At 52.1% G+C, this 26,436-nt stretch overlaps 1 protein-coding gene across 12 annotated transcripts in view; it reads left to right on the forward strand.

Moving 5' to 3' along the window:
• HSPBP1 (HSPA (Hsp70) binding protein 1) overlaps positions 1–26,436 on the forward strand; it is a 42,530-nt gene that overhangs the window by 15,093 nt on the left and 1,001 nt on the right. For 3 of the 12 annotated variants that reach the window (XM_064380802.1, XM_064380801.1, XM_064380803.1), the window contains 8 exons: positions 3,114–4,443; positions 5,060–5,133; positions 5,466–5,805; positions 9,003–9,207; positions 12,568–12,792; positions 22,879–23,034; positions 23,159–23,255; positions 23,743–23,854. In XM_064380802.1, coding sequence (XP_064236872.1) covers positions 5,560–5,805; positions 9,003–9,207; positions 12,568–12,792; positions 22,879–23,034; positions 23,159–23,255; positions 23,743–23,854 — 1,041 coding nt within the window. In that variant the 5' untranslated portion in view covers positions 3,114–4,443; positions 5,060–5,133; positions 5,466–5,559. Of the gene's footprint in view, positions 1–53; positions 854–3,113; positions 4,444–5,059; positions 5,134–5,406; positions 5,806–5,880; positions 8,680–9,002; positions 9,208–12,567; positions 12,793–22,878; positions 23,035–23,158; positions 23,256–23,742; positions 23,855–26,436 lie in introns of those variants that run through there. The other 9 variants (XM_064380807.1, XM_012465276.2, XM_012465275.2 and 6 more) reach the window with 7 other exon arrangements.

Here is a 26,436-nt window from a genome sequence, read left to right on the forward strand (position 1 = left end):
GGGCCCTTCCCCAAAGTTAACCCTTTCGAAGGGGGGAGGGGGAGCGCGGGGGGGGGAGGGGGCGGGCCTCCAGTTGGAGGGATGGAGATGAGGTGGGAGGATGCAGGAGAGAGGATGGAGGGAAGGATGGGGAGAGAGAGAGAGAGAGAGAGGACCCAACAGATGGGGTAGAGATGGAGATACACAAAGAGAGATGCTGGCTGACACAGAGACCGGGGAGATTGGCAGAGACGCAGGAGGGATGGAGACCACCAGAGACAGGCTGAGGCAGAGAGGGAGGGCAGAGATGGGCAGGGACAGAAGAGAAGGAAGGAAAGGCAAGCCAGGCAGACAGACAGGGAGAGGGAGAGAGCTGCTGGAAGCCGACAGGGGGATGGAGAGTCAGAGACTCGGAGAGACAGAGAGAGGAAGGCCAGCCAGAGAGGTGGGGGAGAGGCACGAGATGAGGGGCAGGTGGGGCTGCAGGGGGACCAGGGGGTACACACAGGTGGAGGGACACGTGCTGGGGAGAGGTGGGGATATATTGAGGGAGACAGAGACAGAGAAGGGAAAGAATTCTTGGAGTTGCTGACCCAAGACTCATCTCTGTTTCCCTAGCCCCCTAAGCTCACCCACCCAGGTCTTTGTGGGCAAGGCCAATGTCAAGGCTCCATATCTACCCACAGCCTGGAGTGATTTAGGATTCTCTTTGCTTCTACAGAGAAGCTTCCAGAACCCCCTGAGGCCCCTGCGTATGTTTTTAGACCCCCATGTATTCTCTGTCCTCATCACAGGGTCCTTTACATCTTCACGTGGGCCCTGGTATACCCCATACATCCCCACTGCAGCTCATCCCCCAGCGTGTGCTCTTCCTGTGAGTAACCCAGCTGTCCCCATTAGCTTTCCCCATAAGCCATAGATCCCTCTATGACATGTACCTGAAAGTGTTGGACACCCCTTTAATTCTCAAGTCCCCTATAAAGAGCACCCAGGGCTGGGCAAGGTGGCTCATGCCTGTAATCCCAACATTTTGGGAGACCAAGGTGGGAAGATTGCTTAAGATCAGCCTGGACAACACAGTGAGACCCCATCCCTACAATAATATTTTTAAAAATTAGCTAGGCATGGTGGCATGTGCCTGTAGTCCCAACCACTCTGGAGGCTGAGGCTTGGGCCAATGAGTTCAAGGCTGCAATGAGCTATGTTTGCACCACTGCACTCCAACCTGAGGAACAGAGCAACAGAGTGAGGTCCTGTCTCTAACAAAAATAAAATAAAATGCACCCAGGAGCCCTTTGGCTCCTGTGAGATTTCCAAGTCCCCTATTCAACACCTTAAGTCCACAAATCTTTAGTGAGTGCCAAATCTCAGCCAGGCACTGTACCTATCAGTAAGAACATGGCAGTGACCTAAATCAGCAAAAAGCCCTGTCCTGTGCAGCTTCCATGCTGGTGGATGAAAGAGATGATCAACAAGGTCGATGGGCAAAATGTATGGTGTGTTAGATAATCACGTCCATGCCGAGGGGGTGACTACAGCAGGGAAGGAGATTAAGAGGGACCTGTTGAGCAGGGTGCAATTTGTTGGCCAGGAAGCAAAATGAGAGTTTGAGCCATGAAGGGCAAGGGGCATTCCAGGCAGGGGAAACGGCAGGTGCAAAGGTCCTGTGGCAGGAGTGTGTCTGGTGTGTTGTGGGAGCATTAAAGGGGCCAGTTCGGCGGGAGAGGAGCGAGCGAGGGAGAGCAAGAAGAAAGGAGACCAGGAAGCGGATCCTGTGGACCCATAGAAGCAGAGTGGCCATATGTCCTGGTTTAAGCCCGGTCCTCTGTAACTTTCTTTTTTTTTAAAGATAGAGTCTTACTCTGTCTCCCGGGCTGGAGTGCAGTGGCATGATCTCGGCTCACTGCAACCTCTGCCTCCTGGATTCAATTGATTCTCCTGCTTCAGCCTCCTGAGTAGCTGGGATTACAGGCATGCACCACCACACCTGGCTAATTTTGTGTGTGTGTGTTTTTATTTATTTATTTATTGAGATGGAGTCTCGCTCTGTCTCCCAGGCTGGAGTGCAGTGGCACGATCTCAGCTCACTGCAACCTTCACCTCCCAGGTTCAAGCAATTCTCCCATCTCAGCCTCCAAGTAGCTGGGATTACAGGCATATGCCACCACACCCAGCTAATTTTTTGCATTTTCAGTGCAGATGGGGTTTTACCATGTTGGTCAGGCTGGTCTTGAACTTCTGACCTCATGATCCACCCACCTCAGCCTCCCAAAGTGCCGGGATTACAGGTGTAGGCCACTGTGCTAGGCCTTTTTTTGCATATTTAGTAGAGACAGGGCTTCCCCATGTTGGCCAGGCTGGTCTCAAACTCCTGACCTTGTGATCCACCCTCCTTGGCCTCCCAATTACGGGTGTGAACTACTGCACCTGGCCAGTTCTGTAACTATTTTTTTTTTTTTTGAGACAGAGTTTTGCTCTTGTTACCCAGGCTGGAGTGCAATGGCGCAATCTCGGCTCACCACAACCTCCGCCTCCTGGGTTCAGGCAATTCTCCTGCCTTAGCCTCCTGAGTAGCTGGGATTACAGGCACACGCCACCGTGCCCAGCTAATTTTTTGTAATTTTTTTTTTTCTTTGAGACGGAGTTTCGCTCTTGTTATCCAGGCTGGAGTGCAGTGGCGCGATCTCGGCTCACCGCAACCTCCGTCTCCTGGGTTCAAGCAATTCTCCTGCCTCAGCCTCCCGAGTAGCTGGGACTACAGGCGTGTGCCACCACGCCCAGCTAATTTTTGTATTTTTAGTAGAGACAGGGTTTCACCATGTTGACCAGGATGGTCTCGATCTCTTGACCTTGTGATCCACCCATCTCAGCCTCCCAAAGTGCTGAGATTATAGGCGTGAGCCACCATGCCTGGCCAATTTTTTGTATTTTTAGTAGAGATGGGGTTTCACCATGTTGACCAGGATGGTCTCGATTTCTTGACCTCATGATCCACCCGCCTCGGCCTCCCAAAGTGCTGGGATTACAGGCGTGCAGTTCTGTAACTATTAATGGATCCCTTTTTGCTCTCAAAGATCTTGCTATAGATGAAAAATTATATGATCACTCTGTCTTTTTTTTTTTTTTTTTGACAGGGTCTTCCCTCTGTTGCCCAGGCGGGAGTGCCATGGGGCAATCATAGCTTCCTGCAGCTTCAACCTTCTTGGCTCAAGTGATCCTCCCGCTGCAGCCTCCCACGCAGCTGTGACTATAGGAAGATGCCATCACACATGGCTAATTCTTGTACTTTTTTGTAGGGGTGGGGTCTCGTTATGTTGCCCGGGGGGTCTTGAACTCTTGGTTTCAAGGGATCCTCCCATCTTGGCTTCCCAAAGCGTGAGATTATAGGCCTAGACGTTGCATCCGGGCGTGTATTCGGACGTCCACATCCGAATTCCCAGGTTATCTTGCACGGCTGAAGGGACTTCGTCCATTTGACTGAGATAGGGAGGTGATCCTGGTTATTTGGGTGAGCTCAATGGAATCACAAGAGTACTTGTGAGAGGGATGCAGGAGCAGTCAGTGACAGAGTCGGAAGATGGAAGTAGAGCTCAGGGTGATGGGGCCACCTGTCAAAGAACGAGTGTGGCCTCTAGAAGCTGGAAAAGGCAAGAAAAACACTCTCCCCCGAGCTTCCAGAAGGCATGCAATCCTGCTGACAGCTCGGTTTCAGCCCCATGAAACCCATTGTGGATTCCTGCCCTCCATAACTGCAAGATAATACATGTGTGCTGTTTGAAGCCACTACATTTTTAGTAATTTGTTAACAGCAGCAATAGGAAACTAATATAATAGGACATCCACAGGCCCAGACGCATCTCACAACACAGTGCTAGAAACACCACACACACACACACACACACATGCACACACACGTGCACACAGGCACACACACAGGCACACACACATGCACACACACGCACACAGGCACACACACCCACACAGGCGCACATATGCACACAGGCACACACACTTGCACACAGACACCCACAGCCTGTTTAGTCTTCCCGTTTCTGCCCCCAATATCCCTCTGCACAACCACTCCCAGCAGGTGGTTGATAACATTTGTGACTGTGGGCCCATTTTGCGTTGAGCACAACCATTTCCTGGAGGAAAATGCCTCCTATTCAGGACCAACACGAGAGTTTCTTTAAGCCCAGCGCAGGGCCAACATTTCTGCAGACCAGGCCCGCACCAGCACGTGCCCAGGCCTAACCCCATGTCTGGAGCGCAGAGGCCTTGGGCCTCCCCACCAAGCTGGCTCCTCTGGCGCTCTGGATCTTGCCAGGCTCTGGGGCATTTTGCTTTCCGGCCCCAGGACTCACGAATCCTCTCCTCTCTACCTGTCAAGACATCGGAAAGCGTCCATAAGGGAGAGGCTGGATGATGAGAGGGGTCCACGCTGCACCTCCATTTGACGAATGGGTAAACTGAGACCGAGAGAGGCGTTGAGGGGGCCTAAGGCTCACAGGCCAGTCGTTACGGTTGCGACCCCAGGGCCCCAGTAGATGGGGTAGTGGCCCCGGTGAAGGGGAAAGTCAGATTAGGGGGCAAGGCCCCAAATCCTCTAAGGATGGGGTACCCGCATGACTCACAGCAATGGAGTGGGCGGGGCAAGGAAAGAGGGCGGGTCCTAACTGGGAGAGGTGATGGGTCTAGAACGGGAGGGTGTTAGTGTGGGCAGGGTTATAAGGGGAGGAGTCCGATCTGGGGGCGGGGCTCGCGTCAGGACGGGGGTGGTGCTTGCAATAAGGATCGGGGGCGGGGCTCGCTGAGGTGCAAAAACTGGGCCAGGGGAGGGGCTTCGGCCGGCGACGTGACCGTGAAGGGGCGGGTCCTGCACGAAGGCGCGTCCTATCTTGGAGGCGGGTCCTGGATGGGAGGGGCAGGTCCTGGATGGGAGGGGCGGGGCCGAGTGCAGTATTCGGCCAAGTGAGAAGGGGATGAGAGCCCGGCAAGAGGCTTCAGCCTCATCCACGGCCCGAAGTTGGGTGGGTACACCTGGAACTTCCGGGTGAAACCGTGCGCATTTCCGGTTAAGATGGCGGCGCCCAGGAGAGTCAGGTGCGGGCGACTTTGTCTGTAGGAGCAGCGACGGCTTGAGAACCCGGGGAGGTGAGATCCTACCCACTCCGGCGCCCCTCTTCGGAGAGGAGGGAGAAGACTTGTTGCTAAGGCGTCCAAAGGGCGGGCTTGTTGCTACGGAGGCGGAGCAATGGGGTTGCTAAGAGACGGGACGCACGCAGTGGAGATGGGGAAGGGGAGTTGTTGCCAGGGAGAGTGGGTGGGGCCTGTTGCCAGGGAGAAAGGAGGGGCTTATGGCTTTGGGGAAGGGTCTTGTGGGTATGAAGGAAGGAAAAGGGGCTGTGGTTAAGGGGACTGGGGGCAGAGTGGTTTGGGGTGATGGGGGGGCACCGAGCGCCCCTAAAACGCCGCCTTCTCAGCAGACCCTCAAGACTCGACCTGTCAGGACACCATAGCTGCTTCAGCGGTGAACACCTTCTCCCCCTAACATATTCTTCCCTTCTTCACAAACGGCCCATGGCGGACGAAGGCTCAAGGGGCAGCCGCCTGCCCCTGGCGCTGCCCCCGGCCTCCCAGGGTTGCTCTTCAGGGGGTGGTGGCGGCGGCGGCGGCGGCGGCGGCGGCAGCTCCGGCTCCGGCTCCTCCTCGGCCGGGGGGTCGGGCAATTCCCGGCCCCCACGCAACCTCCAAGGCCTGCTGCAGATGGCCATCACCGCGGGCTCTGAAGAGCCAGACCCTCCTCCAGAGCCCATGAGTGAGGAGGTAAAGGATGGGGACCCAAGAAGCTGGCGTGAGGGGCCTGGGAACAGACAGAGGTACCTTGGGAAGTGTGACTTGCGGAGCAAGTGGGTGGGAGGCAGGAGTCCAGGTGTGGAGGCATTGTGGGCTATAATTTGTGCTAGATGGGGTCATCGTTGATTGAAGGTCAGATTTCAAGAGTGCCTGAGGGACAGATCCTTTCCAGAGCCAGACCGACCTGGATTCAGCATTGTCCAGCTGTGTGACCTTGGGCATATTACTTAATCGTTCTGAGTCTGTTTTCTTCATTTACAAATTGATAATAACAACTACTTTATAGGGTAGTTCTGAGCTTCCACTTTAAGTACGGCTGCACACAGTGCCCAGCATATAGACAGTGCTTCTCAAGGCAGCAGTATGTTTTCATGAAGAGCACAGGCTCTGTAGTCAGGCTGCTTGTTTTTTTTGCGGGGGTGGGCAGAGTCTTGGCTGGAGTGCAGAGGTGCAGTATTGGCTTCCTGCAACATCTGCCTCCCAGGTTCAAGCAATGCTCGTGCCTCAGTCTCCCAAGTAGCTGGGATTACAGGCATGGACCACCATCCCTGACTAATTTGTGTATTGTTAGTAGAGAAGGGATTCCACTATATTGGACAGGCTGGTCTTGAACTCCTGTACTCAAGTGATCCACCTGCCTCGGCTTCCCAAAGTGCTGAGATTACAGGTGTGAGCTGCCAAACCTGGCCTAGACTGCTTGGGTTTGTTTTCAGGCTTTGCTAATTGCTGACTGTGTGACCTTGGGTAAGTCACAACCTTTCTGTGCCTCAACTTTCTCATTTGTGAAGTAGGGATAACAATGATACTTACCTCTTAGAGTTGTTTTGCAGATGAATAGCAATAGCTATTATATATAATGTTTAATTGGCAATTACTGTATACAGAGCATTGTGCTAACCCACTTACATACATGATGTCATTGAACCTTTACGATATAGCTAGGCAGGAAACAGGCACAGAAACATTAAATGGCTCACTCAAATTTATTTAGAACTGTGACTAAGGAGACCTCTTATGAGTACTCAACACAGGATCTGCTCCCCTCCCTCCCCCAAAAAAATTCCAGCGCTCACTTTTTAGCTCTCATCTCCTTTTTAATTTTATTATTATTATTTTTTTGAGACAGAGTCTCCCTCTATCGCCCAGGGTGAAGTGCAGTGGCGCAATCTTGGCTCACCGCAACCTCTGCCTTTCAGGTTCAATCGATTCCCTTTGCCTCAGCCTCCTGAGTAGCAGGGATTACAGGCATGCACCACCACGCCTGGCTAATTGTATTTTTTTAGTAGAGATGGGGTTTCACCATGTAGGCCAGGCTGGTCTCGAACTCTTGACTTCAGGTGATCGGCTTACCTCGGCTACCCAAAGTGCTGGGATTACACGTGTGAGCCACTGCGACCGGCCTCATATTGTTGTAAGGCTTTACTCTGACGAGTCTCAAATTTATATCTCTAGGCCAGCAGTTCTCCACTGGGTGTGATTTTTATTCCCCAGGGGACAGTTGGTGAGGAGACATTCATGGTTGTCATAGCTGGAGGGAGGGGAATCCTGGCAACCAGTGGGTGAAGGTCAGGGATGCTGCTCAACATCCTGCAGTGCACAGGACAGCTACACCACAGAGAACTATCCAGCTGAAAGTGTCATTAGCGCTAAAGCTGAGAAATTCTGGTCTAGGCTGGACCTCGACTCTGGGCTTCAGGCAGCTTCCTCAGTCTTTTACCTTGGGTGTGTAATAGATCCCTCAAATTTGACACATTTGAAAATGAGCTTTAATTTCTTCTCTTCCCACTCCAAACCTGCTTTTTGCACTGTCTTCCCCATCTTCTCCTGGTTGCTCAGAACAGAGACCTTGGAGTCATCCTTGACCTCTTTCTGTCACACCTCATATCTCACTACATCAAATTGGCTCTCTTTTCAAAGTCAGTCCCGGATCTGGGCATTTCTCCCCACTCCCTCTCTCCTCCCTGCTCCACACCACCTTCTCTCTTGCCTGGTCCCAGCCGTAGCCTCCTGATGTATCTTCCTGCACCTGCCCTCACCTCTTCTCAGTCTGTCCTCAATCAACAGCAACGCAGGTGTCCCCGACTTCTCTGATCAGTGCCCTCTGGCAGCTCCCACACCTATTCAGAGGGAAATGCCAGGTTTTTACAAAAGTTTGCAAGACTTGATGTCATTTGCTCCCCTCACCTCTCCCTCCCTTCTTGCTCACTCCGCCTCCACCACGTTAGCCTCCTGGCTGTTCCTTCTGCCTGAAACATTCTTCTAGGTGTGGTCTGGCTCAGTCCCTCATCTGCTGCTTTTCTCACAGTTGCCTCCCTGGGACCCTCAGTGACCAGCCCATTTTTTTTTTTTCTTTCAGAGACAAGGTCTCTCTCACTGCAGCCTTAAACTCCTGGGCTCCACCCTTGTCCGCACTCAGCTTTCTGAGTAACTGGGCCATCCTCCCCACTCAGCTTTCTGGGACCACATGCATGCACCACCATGCCCAGCTAATTTAAAACACTCTTTTGTGGAGATGGGATCTCTCTATGTTACCCAGGCTGCTCTTGAATTCCTGAGCTCAAGTGATCCCCCTGCCTCACCCACCCAAAGTGCTGGGATTATAGGTGTGAGCTTATTTCCTTTACTGACTGCTCTTCAGCCTGAATGTGAGCCCCACCCCACCCCCAGAGCAGGGGTTTCTGTCTGGCCCAGGGCTTCTTCTAGTACCTAGAAAAGTGTCTGTGAATAAAATAGATGTTCAGTAGATTATTATTTTTTTCTTTTTTAGATAGAGTCGTCTTGCTCTGTTGTCCAGACTGGAGTGCAGTGTTGTGATCTTGGCTCACTGCAACCTTCACCTCCCAGGTTCAAGCAACTCTTATGCCTCAGCCTCCCAAGTAGCTGGGACTACAGGCTCAGACCACCATGCCTGGCTAACTTTTTGTATTTTAGTACAGATGCGGTTTCACCATGTTGCCCAGGCTGGTCTCAAACTCCTGAGCTCAGGCACTCCGCCCACCTCTCCCTCCCAAAATGCTAGGATTAAAGGCCTGAGCCACCATGCCTAGCTAATATTTATTGACCAAAGGAACATCAGCTCTCAGTTGTTGGCTGTCTTTATGAGTGGCTGTTACTTTTTAATTAATGACTGATAGATATCTCCTTTCCTCCTTGCCTTGGTCCCCTAGAGGCGTCAATGGCTTCAGGAGGCCATGTCGGCTGCCTTCCGAGGCCAGCGGGAGGAGGTGGAGCAGATGAAGAGCTGCCTCCGCGTGCTGTCACAGCCCATGCCCCCCGCTGCCGGTGAGGCGGAGCAAGTAGCAGACCAGCAGGAGCGAGAGGGGGCCCTGGAGCTGCTGGCCGACCTGTGTGAGAACATGGACAATGCCGCAGGTACCCCGCTTCCCCTCCAGGACGCCCTGCCCCTCCACACCTGTCCCGCTGCCCCGCTTCCCCTCCAGGACGCCCTGCCCCTCCACACCTGTCCCGCTGCCCCGCTTCCCCTCCAGGACGCCCTGCCCCTCCGCACCTGTCCCGCTGCCCCGCTTCCCCCGCCAGGACGCCCTGCCCCTCCGCACCTGTCCCGCTGCCCCGCTTCCCCCGCCAGGACGCCCTGCCCCTCCGCACCTGTCCCGCTGCCCCGCTTCCCCCGCCAGGACGCCCTGCCCCTCCGCACCTGTCCCGCTGCCCCGCTTCCCCCGCCAGGACGCCCTGCCCCTCCGCACCTGTCCCGCTGCCCCGCTTCCCCCGCCAGGACGCCCTGCCCCTCCGCACCTGTCCCGCTGCCCCGCTTCCCCCGCCAGGACGCCCTGCCCCTCCGCACCTGTCCCGCTGCCCCGCTTCCCCCGCCAGGACGCCCTGCCCCTCCGCACCTGTCCCGCTGCCCCGCTTCCCCTGCCAGGATGCCCTGCCCCTCCGCACCTGTCCCGCTGCCCCGCTTCCCCTGCCAGGACGCCCTGCCCCTCTGCACCTGTCCTGCTGCCCTGCTTCCCCCACCAGGACGCCCTGCCCCTCTGCACCTGTCCTGCTGCCACTCAGCTCTCGTCCCTACTCTTGGGGGTCACACCATCAGCCTCCTTGCTGGCCTTCTGCCACCAGCCTCCTCGCCTCCATTGCCATAAGGAGCAAGGCTCTTCCTCCCCACCGTGGCAGGTCGGGTCCCCAGCTTCCCTGATAAGCTCTGAGATGGCCATTTCTCTCTTAGTCTTCTGGGTGTCCACAGCCACTCCCCAGAGTGCAAGAGAGAAAGTGGCATGGGGTGACGTGAGCAGAGAAGGCCTCCCCAGGGCCGACATTTGATCAGAGACCTGAAGTGAGGTGAGAGTTGTGGGATGGTCTCTGGGAAAAGCATTCTAGACAGCGGGAACAGCCAGGGCAAAGGCCCTGAGGCCAGAATGTGTCTGGTGTGTTCAGAAACAGCAGCCAGGCCCTTGAGGCGGAGCAGAGTGAGTGAGGGGCCAGGCACAGGAAACAGCACTGGGGTGGGCAGGGCCTCAGATCCAGGTAGAGGCTGTTTTTCTCCCAGCAGCAGAGCTGACAGAAGGTTTGAGGAGAGCCCACTTCCATCTGCGGGGTGGTGTGGTGTAGCCATTGAGGGCCTGGATTTGGGGCGTCACTTCCTTGGTTCATGGTTCAGGCTGTGCGGCTACATGGCAGTCTGGTTTGGGCAGTTCCTGGTTACTTCCTCTTGTACACAGGCTGATGAGGATGGGCTGAGAGAAACCCCCAGGCCTGCCTAGGCATAGAGTAAATGTAACGTGTCAGGGTGTCTTCATTTGGACAGGGGCTGGTTGGAGTTTGGGAAACCCTCCTCTGTGACCGCATTCAGCGCCCTAAGACGCGCAGTGCAGCTGTCCCCCGACCCCCAGCTTACTTTTCCCCAGTGTTTCCCAGTCTTATCCGGGCAGAGAACCCCGCTCCAATCCGCAGGATGGCTTTTAACGACTTTGCTCTTCCATTCAGTTTTCGCTTGTTCAGGAAATATCTGTTGAGCAGCTGCTGTGTGCTAAGCATGGTGCTGAGTGTCCACTCACAGCAGCAGCGATTTTACACCTTATTAGTAATCAAATGAGCATGAAAGCCAAAGATACCGTTTCCTCCCTGGCCTTGTGTGCTGTCTCTATATAAATATAAATATATATGTGGATCTTTTCTTAGTAAAGATGCCCAGTGCTGATGAAGATGAGCTGAGGGGAGCATCCTCCCACATGGCTGTTTATACCACTTACTGTCAATTCACAATGTTGTGCAACACCACCTCTATTTCCAGAACTTCCCCATCGCCCCCAAAGGACACCCAGCACCCATGAAGCAGGCCCTCCCCCGGCCCTCTGGCAACCACTCATCAGTGTTTTGTCTCTATGAATTCGCCTATTCTGGACGTTTCATATAGACGCCTATAACATGTGACCTTTTGTGTCTGGCTGATTTCACTCAGCACAGTGTGTTAAAGGCTTGCCCAGATGGTGGCATGTGTCAGTGTCAGAGCTTTATTCCCCCCACCCTCTTTTTTTTTTTTTTTTGAGTCAGAGTCTTGCTGTGTTGCCCAGGCTGGAGTGTAGTGGTGCAATCTCAGCTCACTGCATCCTCCACCTGCTGGGCTTAAGCGATTCTCATACCTCAGCCTCCCAAACAGCACAGGTGCCTGCCACCAAGCCTGGCTAATTTTTGTATTTTTAGTAGCAATGGGGTTTTGCTGTATTGCCCTGGCTGGTCTCAAACTCCTGGCCTCAAGTGATTCACCCACCTCAGCCTCTCAAAGTGCTGGGATTATAGGCGTGAGCCACCATGCCACTTCGTTCCTTTTTATGGCTGAGTAATACTTCATTGTATGGGTAGACCAGTTTTTACTTACCCCTTTATCCTTTGAGGACATTTGGGTCATTTGTGAATGAGGCAGCCGTGAACGTGAGTGTGTAAGTATCTGAGTCCCTCCTTTCGGTTCTGTTGGGTCTGTGCCTTGGTGTGGAATTGCTGGGTCACGGGGACTCTGTTTCAGTTTTTGAGGAACTGCCACGCTCTCCAATACCACTGTATTTACAAAAACAGGAGGTGGGCTGTGGTTTGCTGACCCTGGGGACATTCAGATTGTCACAAAGACCAGGATCAGTTCTGGAATTTAGTAGTCTGGAGCCTGGGGCCCTAATGCCCCAAATGCCGACAGAATAGAGTTGCACTGGGCTTGGAGGGACCTCTGGTTGGGTGTTTGGAGAGAGCTAGGTCCTTCTGGGAGCCAGCCTGCCTCTCCCGGCCTCAGCAGGTGTAGTGGTCAGCTTGGGGCCACCCTAGCCAGGCACCACAGACTACTGGCTTTAACAACAGAAGTTTATTTTCTCACAGTTCTGGAGGCTGGGAGTCTGAGAGCACAGTGTGGGCAGGGCTGCTTTCTCCTGAGCCCCTCTCCCTGGCTTGTGGAAAGCGCCTTCTGTGTCCTGCCTCCGTGGTCGTCCACCCCCGTGGGCGTCTGTGTCCTCCCTCCGTGGTCGTCCCCCCATGGGCGTCTGTGTCCTCCCTCCGTGGTCATCCCTCTGTGGGCGTCTGAGTCCTCACCTCCCCTTATCAGGACACCGCTCAGATTGCATAAGGCCCCACCCTCAGGGCTTCATTTTACCTTAATTATCTCTTTAAAGATCCCATCTCCAAAAACAGTCACATTCCAAAGTACTGGGGTCAGAACATCCACCCATGCATTTTGGGGGGCATGGTTCAGTTCCTAACATCTGGCCTCTTTCTGCTCCCCTCTCTGTGGCACAGACTTCTGCCAGCTGTCGGGCATGCACCTGCTGGTGGGCCGGTACCTGGAGGCAGGGGCCGCAGGGCTGCGGTGGCGGGCGGCACAGCTCATCGGCACGTGCAGCCAGAACGTGGCCGCCATCCAGGAGCAGGTGCTGGGCCTGGGTGCCCTGCGCAAGCTGCTGCGGCTGCTGGACCGTGACGCCTGTGACACGGTGCGCGTCAAGGCCCTCTTCGCCATCTCCTGTGAGTGTACAGGTGGGGCTGGGGCAGGGGTGCTGGGGGGTGCCAGGTGGGCCCCCTGGATCTACTGGGGCAGAGGGACAGGCATCTCCTCCACCTGTTTCTTCCTGTGCTTGTTGGGCCTCTGTGCAGCTGAGTGCTGTGGGCAGAGTAAGTGGTGCACTTGGCCAAACCCCTGCTAGCCAGGTAGCAGATGTGACCGTCACAGAGCCCTCAGTGACGTTGAGGCCAGCCACAGTGGCTCACGCCTATAATCTCAGCACTTTGGGAGGCTGAGGTGGGTGGATCACCTGAGGTCAGGAGTTCAAGACCAGCCTGGCCAATTTGGTGAAACCCAGTCTCTACTAAAAACACAAAAATCAGCTGAGTGTAGTGGCGGTTGCCTGTAATCCTAGCTACTCTGGAGGCTGAGGCATGAGAATTGCTTGAACCCAGGAGGTGGAGGTTCCAGTGAGCTAAGATTGCACCACTGTACTCCAGCCTTATTCCCTTGATAAGAGCGAAACTTCCATCTCAAAACAAAAAATAAAGGACATTGAGCAGCATCTAGTGGGTTGCCTCCATGCAATGGGGAGACACTGTCACCCCACCTACCACAGCACCAGTGCCCGCAGACGTCACAGAAAGCCCCTTGGTCAAGAACCCTGCTGTATGTGAATTCTTCTTCTTATTTTTGTTGCCGAGGCTAGTCTTGAACTCTTGGTCTCAAGGGATCCTCCTGCCTTGGCCCCTGAAAGTGTTGAGATTACAGGTGTGCTCCAACATGTCCAGCCACAAATTCTTTTTATCCTGATGGCCTGTGAAGTAGGGACGGTTTGCATCCTCATTTGACAGGGGAAGAAACTGAGGTGTGGGCAGAGGGACTTGGCCAGGGTTGTGTAGCTCCAAGGGGCAGAGTTGGCCAGGACTCCCTGGACACTGCCTCCTGGGACACAAGGGCCAGGTCGGGGTCGGGGATGGGACAAAACCGCCATCTGTGGGGCAGCTCCTCCATGCCAGGTGTTGACTTGCCGAATCCGTCTGCGCACCTGCCGAAGTTCGGCTGACTGTCTCCTCCACATAGGAGGGGGCAGGCCAGGGGGCCGGAGAGGACACACAGAGCCAGGGTCTGAGCCCAGCGGGGCTCCTCGTATGTGCTGGATGCCCGCCTGCCTGCCTGGGCTACACTGGTGCCTCCACTGGACTGTTTCCTTTTTTTTCCCTAACAGCTTTATTGAGATGTAATTCACAGGCCATACAATTCACCCTTGGAATCCTAACACTTTGGGAGGCCAAGGCAGGAGACCTTCTAGAGCCCAGGAATAAGTCTGAGACCAGTCTGGGCAGCACAGGGAGACCCCCGTCTCTACAAAAACTAAGAAATTAGCTGGGCATGGTGGCATGTGATTGTAGCTCCAGCTACCCAGGAGACTGAGCTGGGAGGATTGCTTGAGCCTGGGAAGTTGAGGCTGCAGTGAGCCATGATCGAATCTCCAGCCTGGGTGACAGAGCAAGACCTGCCTGAAAACAAGCGAAAAAACCACTCCGTATTTTTTAGTACCTTCACAGTGTTGTGTAGCCATCATCACTCTCTAATTTTAGTTGAGATCAGGCATGTTCAGGGTGGTATGGCTGTCGACAGTCACTATCTAATTTCAGAACATTTTCTTTTTTTTTTTTTGAGACTAGAGTCTCGCTCTTGTCACCCAGGCTGGAGTGCAATGGCGCTATCTCGGCTCACTGCAACCTCCGCCTCCCAGGTTCAAGCAGTTCTCCTGCCTCAGCCTCCCGAGTAGCTGGAATTACACGCGTCTGCCACCACGCACAGCTAATTTTTGTATTTTCAGTAGAGATGGGGTTTCACCATGTTGGCCAGGCTGGTCTCAAACTGCTGACATCAGGTGATCCACCCTCCTCAGCCTCCCAAAATGCTGGGATTACAGGCGTGAGCCACCGCGCCTGGCCAATTTCAGAACATTTTCTCCTCCTCTACGAGTAGAAACCCTGTACCCATCAAGCAGTCAGTCCGCAGCTACCTTCTCCCCGAGCCTCTGTAACGTGAATCTGCTTACCGTCTGAGGATTTCCCTCTGCAGGACGTTTGTACAAATGGAACCCCACACCGTGTGGCCTTTTGTGCCTGGCTCCTTTCATGTGGTGTCAGGTCCCCGCATGGTGGTGGGTGTCGCTGCTGCGCTCCTGCCTGTGGCTGAACATGTCTGTTGTGTGGATCCACCGTGCCCTGCCTGTCCCTGCACCTGTCTGCTGACAGACGCTGCTTTCCTTCTGCCTCCGGGCTCTCTCTCTTCTATCTCTATAAACGAGGCTGTGCAGGTCTTTTTGTGGACATTTGTTTTCTGTTCTCTTGGGTGTATACCTAGCAGTGGAGTTGCTGGGTCATATGGTAACTCTGCGTTCAATCTGTTCGAGGTTGGCTATTGTTTTTTTTTTGAGGCAGAGTTTCACTCTTGTTGCCCAGGCTGGAGTACAATGGCATGATCTCTGCTCACCATAACCTCTGTCTCCCGGGTTCAAGCGATTCTCCTACCTCAGCTTCCTGAGTAGCTAGGATTGCTGGCATGCACCACGATGCCTGGCTAATTTTTTGTATTTTTAGTAGAGACAGGGTTTCTCTGTGTTGGTCAGGCTGGTCTCTAACTCCCGACTTCAGGTAGTCTGCCCGCCTCAGCCTCCCAAAGTGCTGGGATTACAGGCATGAGCCACCGCACCTGGCCTTGAGGTTGGCAATTTTTAAACTCCAGCAGCCTATGTGGTCGTTGAAATGGGGGCTGCAAATGGGTCTGGCACCTCCTTTCTCCCCCTCACCTCATGCATCCTGAGCCCTGGAATTGGAGTGTTATGTTCCCGGCAGGTGGTGGCCCCAGCCATGCAGAGGCTGGGAGGAGAACAGGGAGGGTTTGGGTAGGAGGAGATTCCGGAAGAAGGAAGCATTATGATGAGGCGAGGAAAGGAGCCTTGGAGAAGGTGGCGCTTGGAAAGTCACAGCCAAAACGAGGGAGACAGGGACAGACAGACATGGGGTAGCTCGGCCACAAAGCGCAGAGAGAAGGCATGGTGTCCCTGAGGGCCAGAGCAGGGTGTGGAGGGGCTGGCAGAGTTTTCTTCTAATAGCTTACATTTAAAAAGAAGTTTGGCCGGGTGCGGTGGCTCACGCCTATAATCCCAGCACTTTGGGAGGCTGAGGTGGGTGGATCATTTGAGGTCAGAAGTTCAAGACCCTCCTGACCAATATGGTGAAACCCCACCTCTACTAAAAATACAAAAATTAGCCGGGCATGATGGCACGTTCCTGTAGTCCAGCTACTTGGGAGGCTGAGGCAGGAAAATTGCTTGAACCTGGGAGCCGGAGGTTGCAGTGAGCTGAGATTGCACCACTGCACTCCAGCCTGAGCTACAGAGCTAGACTTTGTCTCAAAAAAAATAAATAAATAAAAAGTAAATAAATTTAAAAATAAATAAAAAAGAAATCTTTAGGCCATCTTGGTGGCTCATTCCTGGTCCCAGCTACCCTGGAGGCTGAGGAGGGAGGATTATCTGAGCCCGGGAGGTGGAAGCTGCAGTCAGCTGAAATGGTGCCCCTGTACTCTCAGCCTGGGTGGTAGAGTGAGACCCTGTCTCAAAAAATAAAAATCTGTGAGACAGTCACATCGTTTAATAGGTACAAAAGAGTACATAGCAAAAGGTCCTTGTTCCCAAACCTGGTCCCCATTCCAGAGAAAACCACTGTATACCAGTTTCTGCTTCCAGAGATTTTAATCTATAAGGACAAATGTGGGTGTGTGTGGTGTGGCAAGTGTGTGTGTGGTGTGTGTGTGGTGTGGGTGTGGTGTGTGTATGTGGTGCATGTGTAGGGTGCGTATGTGGGGTGTATGGTGTGTCGTATGTGTGGAGTGTACCTGGGGTGTGTGGTACACAGGTGGAGGTGTGTGTGGTATGGGGAGTGTGTTGTATGTGTGTGGTGTGTGTGTTGCATGTGTATGTGTGTGGGATGTGTGTGCTGGGAGGCGTATGTATGTGTGTGTGGGGTGTGCAGTGTGTGTATGTGTGGTGCATATGTGTAGTGCGTGGATGTGCGTGGGGTGTGTGGGATGTGTGTCCGTGGTGTGTGTATGTGGGGTGTGTGGGTATGTGGTGTGTGGTGTGTGTACACATAGACACACACAGATGCTTCTCTTTTCCTCGTGTGTGCATAGCTGGGGCAGCCCATCCTGACTTTGCGCACCTTGACCTGCCTGTGTCCTATTAGGCAACGGTAGCTATCATCTTTCCCCTTGCTGTGGGTCAGCAATGCAGGAGGCCCCCCGACCCCCACCAGGAGAGCCATTTCTGGCTTTGCATCTTCGTGAGGCTGTGGTCAGCTGTCAGCTGGGCCACTTTCCCTGAAGGTGTGATTGCACTGAGCCCTGTGCACTGCACCTTGTTAATCCCTCACAATCCCCCTCTGAGGTAGGGGTGCTAGAGACGGGCTTCTACTGTGGCTTCTGTGGGGCTGGCTGAGTTTTGCTGGCTGTTGGCCAGAAGCTCTGGCTGCTTGAGCGGCCTCACAACATGGTGGCCGGCTTCCCCAGCGAAAGCTGTCCACGATGCAGGGCAAGAGCCCTGGGAGCTCGGATGCCTATTTTTTGCTTGGGGGTAAAACTCACATGAAAATGTTAAAGTATGCCATTCAATGGCATCTGTCCTTTTTTTTGGTGGCTGTAGGGTATGCCATTGTGTGGCTGTCCAATACCATTAGGTGAGTCTGTGCTGGCAGCATTTGCAGGGTGTGCTCCTGCTGCTTGAGGCAGTGGTGTGCCTGCATTCCCTGCCCTTCCCAGGAGGGGATGGACTCGCTTACCCTCTGTTGAGCCACTCCAGGGTGGCTCCTTGTTACTGCATCCCCCACTGTCCACCAGAGTGGCACATTTATCACAATCGATGAACCTGCATGGGCACGTCATTGTCACCCAGAGTCCATAGGTGACACTGGGGCTCACTCTTGGTGCTGTACATGCTGTGGGCTTGGACAACTGTATGGTGACATGGATCCACCACTGTGGTATTACACAGAGTCATTTCACTGCCCTATAAATCCTCTGTGCTCCAGCTAGTCATCCCACCCTGATCTTTTTACTGTCTCCATAGTTTTGCCTTTTCCAGAATGTCATATGCTTGGAACTATGCAATCTGCAGCCTTTTCAGACTGGCTTCTTTGGCTTAGTAATATGCTTTTAGTGTTCCTCCATGTCTTTTCTTGGCTTGATAGCTCATTTCTTTTTAGCGCTGAATAAGCGTAACTTTTTTAAGCAAGATGTGTGGGCTGCAGTGATGACTTTGGCTTTTGCTCCAAAAATGACGGCAGCTATGCTGTGATCCCTGCCCCCAACTGCTACACAGAGAAGAGGGTGAATGCAGCGAGGGTGGGTGGAAGGTGGGCGGCGAACTAGGGGTTATGGTGATAACCTAGGCAAGAGATCAAGGTTGTGGTAGGGAGCAGTGGTTCTCAAACAGGGGCACTCGTGTCCTCCACAAGACATTTAGACACGTGTCTGGAGACATTTTTAGTTGTCACAGCTGGGAGGGAGGGACTATTGGCATCTACTGGGTAGAGTCCAGGCATGCTGTTCCACATCCTGCAGTGCACAGGATGGGCCTCCCAACCCAGAGCGATCTGGCCCCAGATACCAACCAGGTGGAGAAGCCTTGGCGTAAAGGGGACAGGTCGCTCTGGGTACGTTTTGAAGGTAGAACCGACAGACCGTACTGACAGATAGAATGAGGCGACTCTTCATGTTTCTACTACCGGCATGCCTGTTCTTTTTTCTTTAATTAAATAACATTTGGCCGGGCGCAGTGACTCACACCTGTAATCTCAGCATTTTGGGAGGCCGAGATGGGTGGATCCCTTGAGGCCAGGAGTTCAAGATCAGCCTGGCCAGATGGAAAACCCCGTCTCTCTTAAAAATATTTTAAAAATTAGCCAGGTATGGTGGGGCACACCTGTAATCCCAGCTACTTAGGAGACTGAGGCACAAAAATCGCTTGAACCTGGGAGGCAGATATTGCAGTGAGCCAACTGCTGCTGCACTCCAGCCTGGGTGACAGCGAGACTCTGCCTCAAAAAATAAATAAATAACATTTGATTTAACCCAACATGTCCAAACTATTATAATTTCAACATGTAATTAATATGGAATATTAATGAGATACTTTAAAGTTTTGTCATGCTAAGTCTTCAAAACCTAGTGTGTGCATTTTACAAATAAAGCACATCACAACTCAGATGCTGAGTTTTCAGTGGGTGTGGAGTATACTGGAGCAACAATGCTGTGCTTTTTTTTTTTTTTTTTTAAGATGGAGTTTTGCTGCTTTTGCTCAGGCTGGAGTGCAATGGCACGATCTCGGCTCACTGCAACCTCTGCCTCCCGGGTTCAAGTGATTTTCCTGCCTCAGCCTCCCGAGTAGCTGGGATACAGGTGCCCACCACCATGCTCGGCTAATTTTTTATTTTTAGTAGAGATGATAATTAATTTTTAATTTTAAAAATTAAAATTTTTTAAATTTTTTATTTTTCAGTCAGACAGCCTGACTGTTGGCCAGGCTGGTCTTGAACTCCTGACCTCAAGTGATCCACCCACCTTGGCCTCCCAAAGTGCTGGGATTATAGGCATGAGCCACCAGCCCAGGCAACATTGTGTTTAATGGAAGATAGTTTACACTGCTTCAGTTATTCACATTAAGTTTAAATGAATTTTTAAAAAAAAGTTTAAATGAATTGAACTGAAATGGAATGAACAACTCTTTTCCTCAGTCTCACTGGCCACATATCAGGTGTTCAGTGGCCAAAAGCTGCTAGTGGCTTCTGTCCTTCTTGAGTCACGCAGGCCTAGAGCCTAACCAGGAGTGGGCACGTTACTGGAGGTGCACCCCAAAGGTCAGCTCTCCTCCTGCTGGGAGGCCTTCCAGAGTTCTCATTGCCCTCTGGGTGAAGGCGATGCATGCGTGGCTCTCTGGGCCTCCTCATCTGTAAAATGGAATTCTGAAAGCACATACCTCCAAGATAATTGTGAGGATTGAAAAGAGATGATGCTGGCCGGGCGTGGTGGCTCATGCCTGTAATCCCAGCACTCTGGGAGGCCGAGGTGGGTTGATCACGAGGTCTGGAGTTCAAGACCATCCTGGCCAACATGGTGAAACCTCATCTCTACTCAAAATATGAAAATTAGCTGGGTGTAGTGGTGCATGCCTGTAATCCCAGCTACTCAGGAGGCTGAGGCAGGAGAATGGCTTGAACCTGGGAAGCAGAGGTTACAGTGAGCCAAGATCACGCCATTGCACTCCAGCCTGGGCAACAGAGTGAGACTCCATCCGGTGGGGAGAAGTATCCAGGCATGGTGGCTCACGCCTGTAATCCCAGCACTTTGGGAGGTTGAGGTGGGTGGATCACGAGGTTAGGAGTTCGAGATCAGCCTGGCCAGCATGGTGAAACCCTGTCTCTACTAAAAATACAAAAATTAGCCAGGCATGGTAGCATGTGTCTGTAATCCCAGCTACTCAAGAGGCTGAGGCAGGAGAATCGCTTGACCCCCAGGAGGTGGAGGTTGCAGTGAATTGAAATCACCCCACTGCACTCCAGCCTGGTCGACAGAGCAAGAGTGCATCTCAAAAAAAAACAAAACAAAAAAAAGGTGATGCAGCCAGGCACAGTGGCTCACACCTGTAATCTCATAACTTTGGGAGGCCCAGGCAGGTGAATCACTTTAGGCCAGGAGCTTGAGACCAACCTGGCCAACGTGGTGAAACCCCATCTCTACCATAAATACAAAATTTAGCTGAGTGTAGTGGCAGGTTACTGTAATGCGAGCTACTTGGGAGGCTGAGGCTGGAGAATAGCTTGAACCCGGGAGTGGAGGTTGCAGTGAGCTGAGATTGCTCCACTGAATACTCCAGCCTGGGCAACAGAACAAAACTCCATCTCAAAATGAATGAATAAATAATAAGTAAATAAATAAGAAATGATGCTGCCATCACTGGAGGAAAGGATAAAATGTGTTATATGCATACAATGGAGTATTACTCAGCCATGAAAAGGAATGAAGTGCTGATACCACTTATAATGTGAATGGACCTGGAAAACATCGTGCTGAGTGAAAGCAGCCAGACACATAAGGTCACATCTTTTATGAGTATATGTGACATATGTTTGTCTGGGACAGGAAAGTCCAGAGAGGCAGAAAATATATCTGTGGTTGCAGGGGGCAGAGGGAGGGGAAATTGGGAATGACTGCTCATAGGCATGGGGTTTTCTTTTGGGGGGTCTGGAAAATTTCCTAGAGTTAGTGGTGATGGTTTTACAACCCTGTGAATATCTTTAAAAGGTTGAACCGTGTGGGTTGTGAATTATATCTCAAAAATATACTTCAAAAAAAGATAATGCTTGCATATGCAGGCCCATGGCTAATGATGATGGTGGTTAGTGGTGATGATGATTGATGATTTTTTTTTTTTTGTATTTTTAGTAGAGATGGGGTTTCACTATGTTGGCCAGGATGGCCTTGATCTCTTGACCTCATGATCCGCCCTCCTCGGCCACCCAAAGTGCTGGGATTACAGGCATGAGCCACCATGCCCAGCTGATTAATGATGATTACATTGTTAATGGTAGTGATGATGATGGTGGCGATGGTGATGATAGTGATGATGGTAGTGATGGTGATGGTGGTGAGGTGATGGTCATGGTAATGTTGGTGGCGATGGGGTGATGGTGGTGGTGATGGTGGTGATGGTGGTAATAGTGATGATGGTGGTGATGGTGATGGTGATGAGGTGATGATGGTCATGGTAATGTTGGTGGTGATGGTGGTAATGGTGATGATAGTGATGATGGTGGTGATGGTGATGGTGGTGAGGTGATGATGGTCATGGTAATGTTGGTGGTGATGGTGGTAATGGTGATGATAGTGATGATGGTGATGGTGATGGTGGTGAGGTGATGATGGTCATGGTAATGTTGGTGGTGATGGGGTGATGATGGTGGTGGTGATGGTGGTAATGCTGATGATAGTGATGATGGTGGTGATGGTGATGGTGGTGAGGTGATGATGGTCATGGTAATGTTGGTGGTGATGGGGTGATGATGGTGGTGGTGATGGTGGCGATGGTGATGATAGTGATGATGGTGGTGATGGTGGTGAGGTGATGATGGTCATGGTAATGTTGGTGGTGATGGGGTGATGATGGTGATGGTGGTGATGGTGGTAATGCTGATGATAGTGATGATGGTAGTAGTGATGGTGATGATGATGGTGATGGTGGCGATGGTCATGATAGTGATGATGGTGATGGTGGTGAGGTGATGATGGTCATGGTAATGTTGGTGGTGATGGGGTGATGATGGTGGTGGTGATGGTGGCGATGGTGATGATAGTGATGATGGTGGTGATGGTGGTGAGGTGATGATGGTCATGGTAATGTTGGTGGTGATGGGGTGATGATGGTGATGGTGGTGATGGTGGTAATGCTGATGATAGTGATGATGGTAGTAGTGATGGTGATGATGATGGTGATGGTGGCGATGGTCATGATAGTGATGATGGTGATGGTGGTGAGGTGATGATGGTCATGGTAATGGTGGTGATGGTGATGATGGTTATGGTGGTGATGGTGGTGATGATGATGGTGATGATGGTGGTGAGGGTGGTAATGGTGATGATAGTGATGACGATGGTGATGGTAGTGGTGGTGGTGATGGTAGTGATAGTGATAGTGGTGATGGTGATGATAGTGATGGTGGTGGTGATGGTGGTGGTTATGGTGGTAATGGTGATGATAGTGATGACGGTAGTGGTGATGGTGATGATGGTGATGGTGGTGGTGATGGTGGTTATGGTGGTGATGGTGGTGGTGGTGATGGTGGTGATAGTGGTGGTGAGGATGGTGATGATGATGGTGATGGTGGTGATGATGATGGTGGTGGTTATGGTGGTGATGGTGATGGTGAGGATGGTGATGATGATGGTGATGGTGATGATGATGATGGTGGTGGTAGTGGTTGTGATCATAGTGCTGGCAGTGGTAACTGCAAGCTCAGGACTCTGTCCCCCTCCCCCAGGTCTGGTCCGAGAGCAGGAGGCTGGGCTGCTGCAGTTCCTCCGCCTGGATGGCTTCTCTGTGTTGATGCGAGCCATGCAGCAGCAGGTGCAGAAGCTCAAGGTCAAATCAGCATTCCTGCTGCAGAACCTGCTGGTGGGCCACCCCGAACACAAAGGTGTGGTAGGCCTTGAGTGAGGGCACGGGAGCAGACGCCCTGGGGTGGGTACAGGTGTGGGAGAGGGGGAGGGCATAGGAGACGGATGGGGCTGCCTTTCTGACCCTTGCAGCCCTCCCCCCAGGGACCCTGTGCTCCATGGGGATGGTCCAGCAGCTGGTGGCCCTGGTGCGGACAGAGCACAGCCCCTTCCACGAGCATGTGCTTGGAGCCCTGTGCAGGTACTTTGGCGCCTTGAGAGGACGGGGCCTGAGGTGGATGCCCCAGGGTGGGGGTGGCTCAGGAATCAGCCCATAGGGACCCAGGAGTTGGGACCTTCCCTGTGGAGAAGCAGGGTGTGGGGCCAGAAAGGAGTAGGAGTCAGGAAGCCTCAGTTTCCTCACCAGTAGGGCTGGCACAGAGGCCCCGCAAGAGGAAGAGAGCATTTATACATGCCCCCATCAATGGATTAGTGTCTAAACAGATGACACTGGAGCTCTGAACAGCACACTGGAGTTGACACACATCAGGCCCCTCGCTGAGCCCCTCAGCACCCACCCTGGGCCAAGGGCAGCATAAGGTCCCTTCCGCAGATGGGGAAACAGAAGCCCTTTGTGGGGCAGTGACTTGCCCAGGCTTCTGAGTGAGCCAGGGAACGGGGTGGGGGATGGGGGGGTCAGCGATGCCTATAGAGGGAGGTCCTCAGGGCTGCTCTCATGTCCCCCACAGCCTGGTGACAGACTTCCCGCAGGGTGTGCGCGAGTGTCGGGAGCCAGAACTGGGCCTGGAGGAGCTCCTCCGCCACCGCTGTCAGCTGCTACAGCAGCATGAGGAGTACCAGGTACATGGGGAGGGGACGGGGTGCAAGGAGGACCAGGTGCGTGGGGAGGGGATGGGGTTCGAGGATGATCAGGTGCCGGGGGAGGGGACAGGGGCTCCAGAAAGACCAGGTGAGTTGGGGAAGGGACAGGGTGTGAGGAGGACCAGGTGTGAGGGGGAGGGGCCTGGGAGGTGAGGAATTCCCCAGGTTAGACCAGGTATGGTAGTGGGGACCCTAGTAAGAGGAAAGCCAGCCAGTCCTTGCCCTTGGGGGCTCTTGGGTCTGCTGGTTCAGGCTTTCATTTGTGTTCTCTTGAGTTTCACTCATCCTCCATTCAGCAGATGTTTATTTCAGGCCTAGCATTCTTCCCGTGCTGTGTCAGTGCAGGAGAGACAGCAAGGAGACACGACCTTGGAGATTCTTAAGGAGTTGACCAAGTCATTGAGTTATTACCTAAATTACCTAATATAGGTGTTTACAGTAGGTAAATGTAAATTGAATAGAATACCACTCAAAGGTCTTTATGATTAACTATTTCATTAAATTGACAAGAAATAACAAATGACAAATAATAACCAATTATTTTAGGTAAGTAACAAGTGATAAATAAAAAGTCATCAGATACTTAAATAGGTAAGGGGCGGGCCGGGCACGGTGGCTCACGCCTGTAATCCCAGCACTTTGGGAGGCCGAGGCAGGTGGATCACGAGGTCAAGAGATCGAGACCATCCTGGTCAACATGGTGAAACCCCGTCTCTATTAAAAATACAAAAAATTAGCTGGGCACGGTGGTGCAGCCTGTAATCCCAGCTACTCAGGAAGCTGAGGCAAGAGAATTGCTTGAACCCAGGAGGCGGAGGTTGCGGTGAGCCGAGATCGCACCATTGCACTCCAGCCTGGGTAACGAGAGCGAAACTCCGTCTCAAAATAAATAAATAAATAAATAGGTAAGGGGCATATAAATGATAACTCATTAGACAACTAGATAAGTAACAAATGCTAAATCACGACTTACTACATATTCAAATAGTTAACTGATTGTTAAGTCATGTATTAATCTGTTGAAGTGAATGAATCAATGCTGGTGCTTCAGCAAAGCCGAGCTTAGCAAACTCGCCCACCTCCCTGGGACATTCTATTCTATTGAGTTCATTCCTCTGTAGACACTGTCATGTGTCTGTACATATTGAAAGTGTACTACATGAGAAGTGTTGACTTATGTATATATCTGTGGAAACATTCAAATTAGATTTAAATTAGATTTTACTAATGCTTTCTGAATAGGTTTCATAGTCACATGGTTGAAAATACAAGACCCACAGGAGGGTAAAGAGTGAAAGTCTCTCTCCTGCCCTTCCCTCTAGCTATGCAGTTGCTCAGGTGTCCTTCCTAAGATATTAGGTGCATACAAGCAAAGGTGCATGTGAATTCTTTTTCTCTATGTTATGCAAAATAAACCTGCCATGCTGTGATGGCTCTTCTGCCCCTTGCTTTGTGTGCATTGCATGTCTCATCAGTAGGTCTTTCATTTTACAGCTGTACAGTGTAGATGGCCTCTTTTTTTTTTTTTTTTTTTGAGATGGAGTCTCACTCTGCTGCCCAGGCTGGTGTACAGTGGCGCAATCTTGGCTCACTGCAATGTCCACCTCCCAGGTTCAAGCGATTCTCCTGCCTCATCCTCCCGAGTAGCTGGGATTACAGGCACATACCACCATGCCCAGCTAATTTTTGTCTTTTAGTAGAGATGGGGTTTCACCATGTTGGCCAGGCTGGTCTTGAACTCCTGACCTTGTAATCCACCCACCTCAGCCTCCCAAAGTGCTGAGATTACAGTGAGTCACCATGCCTAGCCTTTTTTTTTTTTTTTTTTTTGAGATGGAATCTCGCTCTGTAACCCAGGCTGGAGTGCAGTGGTGCAATCTAGGCTCACCACAACCTCTGCCTCCTGGGTGCAAGTGATTCTCCTGCCTCAGCCTCCTGAGTAGCTGGGATTACAGGCGCACAACGCCACGCCCAGCTAATTTTTCTATTTTTAGTAGACACGGGGTTTCACCATGTTGGTCAGGCTGGTCTCCATCTCCTGACATCGTGATCCGCCTGCCTTGGCCTCCCAAATTGCTGGGATTAAAGATGTGAGTCACCGCGCCTGGCCAAGATGACCTCTTTTTTGTAACACAGATATGCAGGTTGTTTCTACTATACTCTCGCTATGACAAACACTGCTAAAAGAATAACCTTTTGTATATGTTATTTCATATGTCTGTAGAACAATTTCTAGAAGGGAAATGGCTGGGGTCAGGTATGTTAAAGGCCAAGGATAAAGAGTGAAAGACCATTTCATTAGCTGTCACCAAGCTGCTCTCCATAGAAGTTCAACCATTGGCACTCCAGTCGTGAGGGCGCCCAGCTCCCCAGATCTTGGCCAGGACAAAGTGGCCTCGACAAACCATTTGATCTTCTTTTTTGAGTAGTGAGTAGTGTAATGTTAACATCCAAGAAGTAAAACAAACAGTCACCTCTGATCTTTTTTTCAAGCCGATTGTTGAAAAGTAGTACTCCAGTGCAGTTTACATTTCTCCCATGAGTGAAATTTGGCATCCTTT

This window comes from Aotus nancymaae, unplaced genomic scaffold (assembly GCF_030222135.1).
Source record: "Aotus nancymaae isolate 86718 unplaced genomic scaffold, 86718_ANA_hifiasm-v0.15.2.pri h1tg000028l, whole genome shotgun sequence".
Classification (NCBI taxonomy): domain Eukaryota; kingdom Metazoa; phylum Chordata; class Mammalia; order Primates; family Aotidae; genus Aotus; species Aotus nancymaae.